Consider the following 12674-nt stretch of genomic DNA (forward strand, 5'->3'; position numbering starts at 1 on the left):
TTAATATCGAGGCGTTTCCCGCCTCGGACATTATTATTTATCGATTCGTTTTAGCCAACGTGGAGCGTTTCGGTTTCATGTGGCCGTAGTGCATTAAGCCCTATCAAATGTGAGGGAGCTGGTTCAAAAGCATCACCGTGACAAGTACATAGTAAGGTCACATCACAATCCTGAAATCAATAGTACTTTGAATGCTTAATTTCATGGCTCATTACTAAATGAATAGTGTACAGTCCTGGCCCAGGGGAAAGACTCGATAAACGTGCGGCGTTCATCACCCTTGTTACCCTGGGCTTGAAGGTATCCCCTCCGAACCATGGTACTTCCCAAAGCAAAGTCGTTGATAAAGCAAGCCGAAAACCCAAATTTTGTCATCCGTCATCAGTGTAACTCATGTGAGTCACTAATACCATCCTCATACGAGATGTGTATCAATTAGAAAGTGTGGGGAGCATTTACAGCTCCTGCTTCACCTTTTCCTTGGACTCGACGGCCTTCTTCTGGGCGGCGTCAGCACCAAGACCGATCTGGTTAGAAACCCAGTTCCAGGTATCCTTGACGTTCTCTGCGACCTTAGCGAAGAGAGTCTCGGAAGGAGTCGAGGTACCGTACTTGAAGTACGTGTACTGCTTGCGGGCATAGGCGCGGAGCTCGTTGACGGTGGATCCCTGGGGAACGTTGACACCGTAGCTGTCAAGGTAGCTCTTGAGCTCGCTCTCGCTCCATGTGTCAAAGAAGTTGGACTTGACCGCGTCGGTGGCCTGAGACAGGTAGCTGGTGACGGAGGCGTAGGAAGTACCACCGGCAGAGGAGGCGGAGCTGTAAGCAGACTGAGCAGCGTTGACGAGCTCATCGCGAGTAGCGTCCTTCTTGTCGGCAACATTCTTGACGGCAGCATCACTGCTGGAAGCAAGGTACTTGCGGAGGTTCTCGGTGGAGAGATCATCGTAGGTCCAGGCGCTCCAGCCAGTGGCGGCCTTGTGCTGGTTCTTGCGAACAAGGGCACGGAGCTCATCAGTCTTGGATCCCTGGGGAACGGGAACGCCACGGGAGTCAAGGTAACCCTTGAGACGGCTCTCAGACCAAGTACCAACAGCCTCGTTGAAGGCCTCGGTAGCAGCGTTGGAGGCAGCATCGGTGGCCTTGGCAGCAGCCTGGTTGACGTTGGAGGTGGCAGCACCAAAAGCACTGTTGGCCTTGCCAGCAATGTTGGAGTTGAGGAAGTCAGCACGGTGCTTGCGAACGAGGGCTCTCAGCTCATTGGCCTTGGTGCCTTGGGGAACAGGAATGCCGTTCTTGTCGGCAAACTCCTTGAGCTGAGACTCGCTCCAGGCGTCAATGACCATATCGGTGAGAGTGGCATATGCCTGTTGAGCAGAAGCGGAAGCGCTAGCGGCCTGCTCCTGAGCCTTAAGGGAAGCAAGACGGGAATTGCGGCGGACAGAGGCGATCAGCTTGTCACGCTGTGTACGGGTTAGCACATGTATTGAACGGGAATACTTGGGTGCACTCACGCTGGTGACCTGGGGAGCGGGGAATCCATGAGTATCAAGCCACTCCTTGAAGTCAGACTCTGCACATGAGGTTAGTGTGGGAAAGATAACAGGCAGAGTATTGATACATACCGGACCAGGTCTCATACAGCCAGTTGCCAGGGTAGGAGGCGGTCTCGCCAGCCTTCTGGGCAATGGTCTCGTAGTTGGCGCGGGCCTTCTGGAGGATGCTGTCACGGTTGCGGGGTTGGGGGACTAGAATGATGGTCAGTCGCGGGTTCTGGTGGCACAAGGATTGCTGTAAACATACCGGGGATGCCGTGCTTGTCGGCAAAGGCCTTGAGCTGGCTGTCGGTCCAGCTGTCCAAGATCCAGTCCTTGACACTGAGGTAGGCGTTCTGAGCCTGATCGCTCGTCTCGTACCAAGAGCCCTGAACCTGAGCGACGAGAGACTCCTTGTTGGCCTTGGCGGCGCCCTCGGTCTCGAGACCCTTGGCCTTCAGGTAGCTCTGAAGACGGTCGGTATCCCACGAGTTGTAGGGGGAGACAACGTAGTCGTTCCAGTTGTTCTCGATCAACTTCTCGAGATCCTTGCGATCGGCGGGAGTAGGGTAGGGGATGTCATGGTCAGACAGCCAGCGCTCAAGCTCCGTCTCGTGCCACTTGTTGTAGGCTGCGAGCGATGTTTGTCAGTTTCATATCAAACAAATCAAGACAGTGATGCATGCTGAATATGACGTACCGGCCTTGGAGAACCAAGAGCTCGCGATGGCGCCCTGGGCAGCCAGAGCCGTCAGGACGGCGGGGAGGAAACGCATGATGTTGATTTGCGATCAGTCTTCCAACGAAGAGCCAGAGATGGGGGTATCACGAAAAAAAAGAGGCCCGGAAAGAACTGAGAAGATGAGGAAATCACAGAGATGTTGATGTAGAGAGGAAGAAACAGAAAGGTTCAGCTCGGGGAAGAGGTTGCCAAGGGTGTAGGTGGTTTTTGTTGTGTCGACGGGAGGCGGGATGGCAAGCTACGTGCTTGTGTGCAGGGAGACGTAGACGCAAAGTGGACGGGGAACCTAGATGAATGTGGAGGTGCAGGTGCAGGCAATGGGCGGGCAGGTTGACGACAGGGAGGAGATGGAAGGCGTACAGACTACGGAGCACAAGAGAGGAAGGGGCCTTGGGGGGTCAACCAAAGGAAGGCAAGCGTCAAGCTTCAAGCGTCAATCGTCACCCAATGGACCACGGATGATCTAATTCACGGTAGGAATCCATCACGTCACTGCGGTGAGGTAGGTACGATATGGGGGAAATTGTGGCTGCATTTGTGACCTTGGGCGCCTTGGGTGCCTTGCCCGTGGATGCATCTCATCTCTCTCGTCTCGTTGCTGCGGTGGCCATGACATTCGAGGCCTCGTGGATGGAGGAATGAGCGAGTGGTTGTACATGAGGTACGTATTACATACGTACTTTCCATCTCTTGCCTTGAGTGCCTTCCTGGGTAAGGTGCGTTGCCATACATATAAGTCGCACCTGCCTGGCTCGAGAAACACTTGCCGCGTTCAAAGGAGTGACGAGCGAGGAGCTCCTGCTCTTTCGTACATTTACCTAGGTAGTGCACCTGCCCAAATCTTCCCTTGCCTTGCTAGGTATTCAAATTGTTTGGAGACAACCGGCTAGACGTTGAGACAATCAAACAAAACAAAGAAAGAAAAGACATCGTATCCATACATGGCGCGTCCAAGCTCCCCACGCAACTGAGCAACACCTACCTACCTTACCTTGGGGGCCAACAGTAAGTAGGTCGACAGGGCAGTCACGTCAATTCAATGCAATAGCATCGGCCGGGACAGGCCACATGCCACGATGATGTGCTTCAGAGACGATGGCGGAAAAGGGCAACAAAAAAAGCTCTCCCCTCTTCAGCCATTCAGAGAGCTCCGTGAAGCTCATCTCTGTTCAGCATGACGTAGCTACCCCCCTGTCTAGTGGATTTCCTACGCGGTGCGGTGCGGGTTCGCTGCGGTGTCCGGGCTCTTTGGTGGTGCTTGGCTGGGCGGTACGTACCCGGTGCAACGTGCATAGCGCTGAACATTAAGGTTGCAGGTCAGTTTGGAGCCAGGACGGTGAAACCATTACTTTGATGGGAAATATCGGGGACATGTCTATGCCATTCATGCCATCAGACTGAGATATTTGAATTGTCGTTTTGGATTAAAGACTCAGGATGGCTTCATTTTCGTGTTCATGTTGTTTGTAGATCAATACTCAACACCTTTCACGTTGACGGAGCTGGGGGGAAGAAAAGGTAGGCAAGGTGCACCTTCCTGCGTCATTCTTAGCTTCAGCGGGAAGCTGCGAGCTCTGTCTTACTCCCTGCCTGCCCAATGGCTCTTGCCCAGGACCAATTGCTCCGGTGATGTCACTCTGAGCTAACCCCACGGTCACCACAGCCAACGATGGGGTTTGGGAGAGTGAAAAACCCAGCCACTTCTCCGCACCGCCACCAGCTGTCACCACAAGGTCTTTCCTCATCGTGATCCTTGGCAATGACCTACAGGCAGGTAGCAAGGTGGTCGTTCTTGCCCATGATGCTTCCCTTTTGATGATGGGACGGACGGGGCCGGGTTGTGGGGAACACGCTGCCAGCTGGCGGTCAGTGCTCTCCCACACCGTAAACTCACATGCTTCACCGAGACTGCCAGACCGACCAAAGGCCTGGACCAGTCCATCATCGTCATTGCTCCGGCCCCCCTTTCCCTGCTGGCGCGTTTGCGGACTGGCCCTTTTTTGACAGCTGCTTCGTCTACGCTTCTTCTCAAGACGTCGAAATGTGAATACTCCTTTGCGCATTCTTAACTTCCGAGTTGGCTGTCTAGAGACCTTGAACGGTATTTTTCGGGGAGTATGTCTGTCTCGAGTGTCATTTGATGTGTAGACCTTGTGATCTGTATCTTGAGCTATCTTTCTCAGTCATATTCGCCAGTTGACCCCAAGGCAGCGAGATCCAACGCCTTTGCGTGTCTGAGGATCTCTCATCCGAACCAGTAGGTATGGATGTGATATTTCTGCTTCTGGTAAGTTAGCTGGTGTATACACTCTGCCCGTCTCGAGGCCTGTATAACGAACCATTCACCCTATCCATATCAACAGCCAGATCTCATGGCAGCAATCTTACCCTTTCGCAAGATGAATAAGTTACGAGAAATACAGAGCGGCTTGCTGGTGAAGAAGTCGGTGAAATTTGTAGCTGGTGATGCGAGCCCATGGTGCATGTATCATGTTGTGTGAAATAGGGGAGAAAAACTTAAGTAGAGACAGATTCGACGTTGAATTTCGCATCCAACGCCATCAGGCGACAGTCAATGCTGCAGCTTCCTGACCGCAGGGTATCAGCCGTTTGACCAGATGTTGTCGTCTGCCGTAAGCCCGTATACTTTCATACTGAAGGTTGTAAATCGCCGACACAAGCTATGGACCTTGCACTTCAACGAGTTCACCACCAACAAGGTCGACTGACTTCAACAAAACATTCATTTCCCTAGACATAGGTGTTGTACAAGCTGCCAGAAAGCAGCCTATATAGCCCTCACAGACTCCAAGCCTTTTCCGCCCCTGAACCCCCAGCCGTCTTCCCCATCCCAGCGTATAAAACAATTGTTGCCCATGTATATCGAATCAAGAGTACCGTTACATCCTCCTCAGCTCGTACAAAATCTTCGTGGCTCCCGAGTTCTTTCAACTCAAGAGCTGTCTCGTCAAGTAATGAAGCATCGTTGGCTTCAAGCCCACGTCCGATATAAGACGCTTAGTCGGTGACACCGGTGGGGGTGTTGCAGAGAATGCCCTGGTCAAGCTGTATCATCTGTCAGTAAACACGCTCAAATCATATAAATCAAGATACAGGAGAGAACTCACAATGGGCAGGACGCAGCAGCGGGCACGCTGTCCGATGGCGGAACAGATGGAGCTGAACTCGTCGGCCGAGGTGGGTGCCTCGGGCGGGTTGCCGCAGTCGAGGTCAGCGACGCCGAGGACGTCCGTCGCGCAGCACTGCGAGGTGCCGTAGAGGCCGGAGCAAGGGACGTAGACGGCCTGGCGCTCCTCGAGCGGCGCGGAGAGGGCGACGCCGGCGAAGAGGGCGGTGATGGCAATGGTGAATCTCATGATGGCTGTGGTGTTATTGGTTTGGTGTAAGTGGGTTATGTAGTAGATGAGAGATAGAAGAGTGATTGTTGTAAGCTGTAGGTGAGGCTTGTTGGTGTAATGGAGCTGATGAGTGGAGTGAAGGAAGATGGTCATCAACGGGGACTGACGTGCTTTCTTATATAGAGGTTCCAGACAAGACGTGACGACCGCAAAGACCATGGACAAGACACTCGTCTTGACCTTCGTCACAGGCCTCCGGTCTCGATGACGATGTCTCTCTGATCAAAATTCCCCAAGCAAACGACGCGCTCGCGCCGCCTCGACGACGAACTTCTGTCCCAATCCTTGGACAGCGTGACATCGTGATGGCCCCCTACCGTCTTAGACGGGAGACAGCTATATCCCCTCCCCTCCCCTTCCCTCCCCTTGCGCCCCCCTTTGATTGTGGAGTGACGAAGACGGCTTGTGTCGATCTCATGTTCGACAGGGTCTCCTCACTTGACAATGTGAAGATAGGAGCTCAGGGGAGGTAGCCGGGTGTAGGGGCAAGGTGATTCTGTGGTTCGAGACGGGGTGAACGGGGTATACAACCCCCTATTACTGAGGATGATGGAGGTGTGAACAGGAATGCTCGGATCGGTACCTGAAATCTCCCGTGGGACTCTCGAGGGTTGCCACCCACATGTACTTTGTGTAGAGTAGGCACACACTTTTGAACCGGCTGAGGCCGCTTAGCCGCTGCCTTGGCGAGCAAAGAGCTCTCTTCTTCATATCATAGGCCGCCGTCGTTGCCCGCGGCGGAGTGAGAACTGGAGAATGGTCGGTAGGCGGCGTGTAAGTGGTCAAGGAGACAAGCCATTGGACCGCAAGCTGATAATTCTTACCAAATGACTGTCCAACTGGCGTTCAGCAATGATCTTGTGAAAGGTAGATGGAAGCAGTCGTTTGTGTAGCCTCAGTCTTGAGATGACGGGGGTATTTTTGGCAGATATCGGAGTCACCGGACGACGCAGGCACAAATCAGCATCGGGCAGACCATCCCATCCCAAGACCGCGACAATGGGAAGGCTGCCACTGTGGCACTGCGTCGTCTCTGCATCTGCAGATGCGCCCGTGAAATGTCCGCAACCCCGGTCTACCTCTGACGCAGGGCTCTGCTGCAAGAGGTACCAGAAGGTGGGTGTGCCCATCCGACCTGAACTCCACATGGGAACAACGGTGCTCGAACGGGTTTCCTTGTTTTTTCGCCTTCCAGAATAGTCTGTGTAAACGTCCGAATAGAGAGGGATAGGAAACGAAAAGGACTGTGGGGAGCACTTGCTTGGTACACTGCGTTGAAGCGAATACATCAGTTGATCCGTTTGGCTGATACATTTTTGGACCTCTGTGTATGCCAGCGTGACATGGCGTTCAAGCCTCAAACCGAGAATGACGACGCGACAAGATATCGCTACCAAGACCCATGACTTCTTGGGTGAGGCACCAGGGCATGAAGAACAAGGAGATGAAGCCTGACGACAGTGGTAGAACCGTGCTCCGAGCCTAAACCTCAATGATAACCTCTCGTTCCAGAACATGGCAGAGACAGGATAAAGGGGGCGTCTGGGCGTGATCTGTCATCTCGAACATGAAAAAGACATGGGGCTTACAAGCCACAAAGTCGCAGTCCTCGTCCAGAAACAGAACCTTGTGATCTAGGTAGCAAACACCAACGCATGAGCCCCAATCTCGCATGGCAGAAAACGGCCACCGGCCCCCCAGCCAGTAAGGGACACTACGTCGCTTCTCTACTCTCCTCCAGAAACAGACTCCCTGTTCCTTGCGTGCCGGAGCTCGTCTGTCTGCAGCTTTCAGATGGGCGCTGAATACGTCAGGTACTACGCTCCTACGTTGCCAGATCGGGCCAAGTCGGTGAATTCTCTCCGAATCACGGTCCGGGGGATGTTGCTATGGCTGTCTCCAGGCTCCCCTGTCTCCCAAGAAAGTGCATACTTGCATTCGGGGATTCTGCCAGAACAGGATTTCGAGATAGAACGTGGCTAGGGACGTAGGGATGAAAGGCGGTGATGGTGGAGAGCAAGGAGAAATCCGTCCTGGGGTTGCGTCGATCGTAGACGGGGATGGTGGTATAGATGGGATAATACCCAGCCGCTGCCTCGCCTCGCCCTGCACTGCATTACAGTACCCATTACCATGCCTCAGCACAATAGAGATCGTCACCGCGGCGGTTGTTTCTCTGGGTCGCGGTGGCGAGACGACATAAGAGAGAGGAGGCTCGGGTAAGGTAGTATTGGTCCTTTCCATGCGCTCGACTTCAACCGGGTCTGCCTGACCTCATTCGAATACAGCCGCATGGAGGCACTCGGCACGGCACCGGCAGGCAAAGCAAAAGGGAAATGGGCCAAATCATAGCATAGCCAAGGAAAGGGAACGCGGGCAACGAGCTTGGGTTACCTCCAACAGAGTAGAAGCACTAACAAACAGCCAAGCCGAGAAGCCCATCAACGTCTTGAGACGTCGTTGGTCCGCGCCTACGGGCTACCGGGGCAGTCCATCACTTGGAGGAAAGCGGGGAGGCATGGAAGGACCTATATGTGCCGCTCCCCTGCATCTTAACTGCCGGTATTCACACCACACACAACAATACACACCCCCTGGCAAGAAGTCTACCACCCATGATTGGTTTTCTGGAAGGGGGAAAAGAGCGTCATTTCGGCGTATGCGGACTGTTCATTGGTGACTAGCAACTCTAGTCCCTATGCCGCCTCGGCCTTGACCGTTGAGGAGTCAGGCAGTAAAAGACGGCTTTTTGCCTCAATTGTCTGTGTGTTGCTGCTTTACTTTCTTTCCAACGGCCGACGATCCCCTCGTGTCAAACGGCAGGACAAGCGTGGCTGAGAAGATCAGCATCGACGCCACTACTAGCTGCTTCGTTCTTCTGGGAACACGCTGCATCTTGCATCCTCGTCTTTTCCCCTGAGCAGCTGGACAATGGGTAAATCTTGACCCTTTTAGAGAACTGTCAAGAAAAAAAAAAAACGTGTCAATCGTTCTAACAATAGATGAAGTGTCGGGTGCCTCTTTCGAGCCCATTGGAATGGAGACAGCTGGGAATAAGAACACTAGCTGTGAGGAAAAAGACGAGATGAACTGCAGCGACTACTCGCCCTCAACAGGGAAGAAAAATGCATGATTTATGACGATCAACAAGAGATTTAGAAATTTAGCCGCCAGGCTTTTCGTCCACACTCATCAACATGCCTGGACCGGTACAAAGGAACCAAGGTACTTGAGGTAGGTACGTAGTGAAGTCGGATGTGGAGCCCCGGGCGGCAGATGGGGCCGGCCGCGATACTTTCCCTCTAAACCTAACTCCCGCCGGCGGCTTCTCCCCCCCAGATCGGGGGCCGAAAAGTTCATGTCTCACCTTGTAAGGCTTACCGCCAACTTTGGCCCATCACGCAATGCATCGAGTACCTTAGAAGACGATAGCGTGGACAGTAAGAAACAGCGCAAGGGGGAACGGGAGAATGGGAGAGAATAAGCTTCTTACTTCCCATCTGCCCAAACTTCCCTCTCCGCCAGCTTTCCGCCCCTTCAGCCGCGGTGGCGTCATCGGTCTCGCCCCTCGGCCATGGTCCGAACTCTCGGTAACAAACTGCACACCTGGGCACAGCACACCGTGCCACCTCTTCCCATCTCCACGCCCGCCGCAACGGTACGGTGTCATTAACATGAGACCATGACACCCAGAAACGCAGCACCGATTCAGTGAATGAGGGGAGCAAGGCATTACTCGTTAGGAAAATAGCGAGAAAAAAAGGTTCCGAGAAAGCTGCATACTGGAACTCTGGACCTACATTGACGCTGCCGATTTCCACACAGACACGACACAGCCGAAGCAGCTTGCCGGTTTGCCCACTTGGACAGACAACTACATCGTCACCAAACTGGGTGACAAGTGGGCATCGCCAAAAACTCGCCTCCCACGATGTCACCCCAAACCCTCACCATCAAACGCCCTCATACCACTTTTCACAGCAAATTCACCCATCGTCGTCACCAATGCTGAGCAGAAAGCAAAAGAAGAAGCAACAAAAAAGCCACAAAAAGGGGAGCACGCTAGGACTTGACTTCCATCTTGAGATCCCCTGTCCACCAGCGAACCACCCCCCCAGAACCTCGAAGCGACCCCAAACCAGGTAGGGATCAGCCCTCTTCGGGGAGGAAAACCAAGGTCTGGCAACCCTCCAAGGAACGGCCCAAATCTCCTGTCCATCTGCATTGCGCACCTAGTCTCTACGCAGAGAATAATGTAATGAAAGCCCCAGACTTCGCACCGCCAATGATACTCCAAAGACAGCTCGCGGAAGAGGCTTAGGGAACGTACTACGATGCCGAGGTAGGTATACAACGCCACACGATATAGCAGCCCATTTACGAAGTACATACTCTCCTATACGCGATGCTCAAGATACTCGGCTACCATGGCCGTGCCTGCAACACCTCCCACAGGTTCCCAATTCCTCCTCATCAATGCCATTGACCTTCATCATTGGCCGTTCGTCCCAAGGACCCCAAGAAACATGGATCCCAGAAACGACAATACGGATGGCACCTACGTAAGCAGCCAGATCATAGCCCTTACCCGGGGGAAGATCGCAACTTGTGAAGAGCGTGCATGCCATGCATACCTGCAACCATCTCTCGAATGCCTGCTCACTCACAACCCTGTGCCTGTGCTGGCCTCGCAACAGAGATCGGCCTCAGCTCGACAAGGTCCTACGACCTGCAGTAGCCTGAGTTTTGATATCTTGCGAGGTGTTCCTGACAGCTTGCCGATCCTTTTTGGAGACCGTGAAGCTGAACGCGTATTTGCTTCTCGCCTCTCGGGTGCCGATCATTGATAACTATCGTAGGCTTCAGTCAGGGTGTCAAACTTTCAGTATACTTGGCCGTCTCCAAATGTGGATAGCTTCTGCCCCGTGTTCCCCTCACCGAGAACGCCACTTGGCAAGAGGCCTCACTTTCCCATGTTCAAACATCGAATTCACAAACGGCACATCCGCCATGGCAAGTATCAACGGGAAGCGTAATGGGACTGCTTGCTGGGATCACAATCACCCTGCTTTCCATTCCTATAGGGCCGCTTGAGTGTCCGTGGTAATCGTACAAAGTTGTTGTCTATCGCATTCGACTCCTCTATGCATTCCCGTTCCCGCCAGAAGCAATAACCCCAGATACCCAGCGGCGGCATCACCCAACACGTGAATGGATTAAGCGTAGAAGTTGACCGTCTGCAAAGAGTCAGTATGCATACAACAATGTGGGAGCTGCAGGTCTCAACACTCACGTCCTTCTTCTTGGCTTGCACCTCGGCAATGGCATCCACGTAATGCTCGTGGCTAATCTTGTTCTTGCCCATACGGAGAGCAATCATACCGGCCTCCACACAGACGGCCTTGAGCATGGCACCACCAAACTCGTCCGTGCTGCGGGCCAGCTCGCCCCAGTTGACGGCGGGGTCGACCCTCATCTTGCGAGAGTGAATCTTAAGAATCTGCGCACGCGCTTCCTCGTTCGGCAGGGGGAACTCAATCTTTCGGTCGAGACGGCCTGAACGAAGTAGCGCAGGATCCAAGACGTCCACACGGTTGGTAGCGGCCAGCACCTTGATGCGGTCGTCTGATGCGAAACCGTCAAGCTGGTTCAGAAGCTCAAGCATAGTTCGCTGGACTTCTCTGTCGCCGCTCTTCTCGCTGTCGAAACGCTTCGTACCGACGGCATCCAACTCGTCAATGAAGATAATCGCGGGGGCCTTCTCCTTTGCCAAGGCGAAGCAGTCGCGCACAAGCTTAGCACCATCTCCAATGAACATCTGAACCAACTGAGGACCGGCAAGCTTGAGGAATGTAGCGTCGGTTTGTGCTGCGCAGGCTCGGGCCAGCAGCGTCTTTCCGGTACCGGGGGGGCCGTACATCAGGGCACCTATAAGTATGGTCAGTATATCGCCTAATGAGCCTCTGGTATTCGGTCGTACCCTTTGGCGCCTTGATGCCAATCTTCTTGAACCGCTCCGCCTCCTTCATGGGCCAGACGATGGCCTCGACCAGCTCCTCAATCTGCTTGTCGAGACCACCAACGTCCGTGTACTTCTCTGTCGGCTTCTCATCGACCTCCATGGCCTTGACTCTGCTGTCGTACTCGGCCGGAAGCGTGTCGAGAATGAGGTAAGAGTCCTTATTGACGCCAATGAGGTCGCCAGGCTTCAGGGTGGTGGGGTCGACCAGACCGATCAACGGGAGGAAGATGGTTTGTCTTGTGGAGGTCTTGATGACTGCGGACTTGCCCACGCGGGTGGCGTCCAGATCGATGTTGGCACCCTCCTCCAATGACTCGGCAGTAGGGTCGAGATCGAGGAGTTCGACGACGTTGCCCACGAGGTAGGGTAATTGTCTGTACGGTGGCTTATGTCAGTTGTCCATTTCGTCATCGGTCGTCAAGGGTGAGGGAGGGAAGCAAGTAGCATACCGGTTGTTAGCAATCTTGTCGAGGTTCTCCTTGATCTTCTCCCCCATAGTTGCCTTCTCGTGCGTCAACCGTTGCAGCTCGCTGCGCATGATTCTGGAGTCGTTCTCGAGCAGCCGTTTGCGTGTCTGGATGTCCTGCGTGCTGAGGTTCAGGATCTCGTCGTCAAGGATGTCTTCCTCCTTCTCAGCATCCTCCATTTCGGCATCACCGTCGTTGGTGGGCTTCTTGTCCTTCTTATCCTTGTCGCCCTCATCTCTCTTGTCGTTCTTGTCCTGACGATCGAGGTCGTCGAGCTCTTCAAGGGTCGACATGGTGGCGGGGTGTGTGTGGGGGACGGAAGGGGGATATTAAAGGTAGATGTTCGTCAAAGATACAATTCGCCGTGTCTGTCGTCAAAGCGTGAGGGAGATTGGTGATGGGGTCGGGTCGGGTCGATACCGGTGTGTCGTCGTGGGTTTGTGATGGAGCAGAAAGGGACAGCTTCGGAGCTGCGTGGGTGAGGTACTG

The 12674-nt window shown here is 53.8% G+C and overlaps 3 protein-coding genes across 3 annotated transcripts; all 3 read right to left on the reverse strand.

Moving 5' to 3' along the window:
* Nucleotides 1-182: 182 nt before the first annotated feature.
* HER10_EVM0010032 (uncharacterized protein) lies at nucleotides 183-2521 on the reverse strand. The gene is made up of 5 exons (XM_035479502.1): nucleotides 2236-2521; nucleotides 1804-2166; nucleotides 1626-1748; nucleotides 1515-1573; nucleotides 183-1463 (listed from the first exon to the last, which is right to left on the reverse strand). Exons 1-5 carry the CDS (start codon nucleotides 2309-2311, stop codon nucleotides 456-458), a joined length of 1629 nt encoding a protein of 542 aa, XP_035335276.1. The 5' UTR covers nucleotides 2312-2521; the 3' UTR covers nucleotides 183-455.
* Nucleotides 2522-5295: 2774 nt separating this feature from the next.
* On the reverse strand, nucleotides 5296-5996 carry HER10_EVM0001561 (fungal hydrophobin; the record flags this gene model as incomplete). Its single annotated transcript, XM_035471305.1, has 2 exons — nucleotides 5406-5996; nucleotides 5296-5343 (listed from the first exon to the last, which is right to left on the reverse strand). Exons 1-2 carry the CDS (start codon nucleotides 5853-5855, stop codon nucleotides 5296-5298), a joined length of 498 nt encoding a protein of 165 aa, XP_035334653.1. The 5' UTR covers nucleotides 5856-5996.
* Nucleotides 5997-10097: 4101 nt separating this feature from the next.
* HER10_EVM0010147 (26S protease regulatory subunit 6A) lies at nucleotides 10098-12672 on the reverse strand. The gene is made up of 4 exons (XM_035479616.1): nucleotides 12168-12672; nucleotides 11677-12092; nucleotides 10990-11624; nucleotides 10098-10933 (listed from the first exon to the last, which is right to left on the reverse strand). Exons 1-4 carry the CDS (start codon nucleotides 12476-12478, stop codon nucleotides 10913-10915), a joined length of 1383 nt encoding a protein of 460 aa, XP_035335282.1. The 5' UTR covers nucleotides 12479-12672; the 3' UTR covers nucleotides 10098-10912.
* Nucleotides 12673-12674: the final 2 nt, after the last annotated feature.

This window comes from Colletotrichum scovillei (genome assembly GCF_011075155.1).
Source record: "Colletotrichum scovillei strain TJNH1 chromosome Unknown Contig00004, whole genome shotgun sequence".
Lineage (NCBI taxonomy): Eukaryota > Fungi > Ascomycota > Sordariomycetes > Glomerellales > Glomerellaceae > Colletotrichum > Colletotrichum scovillei.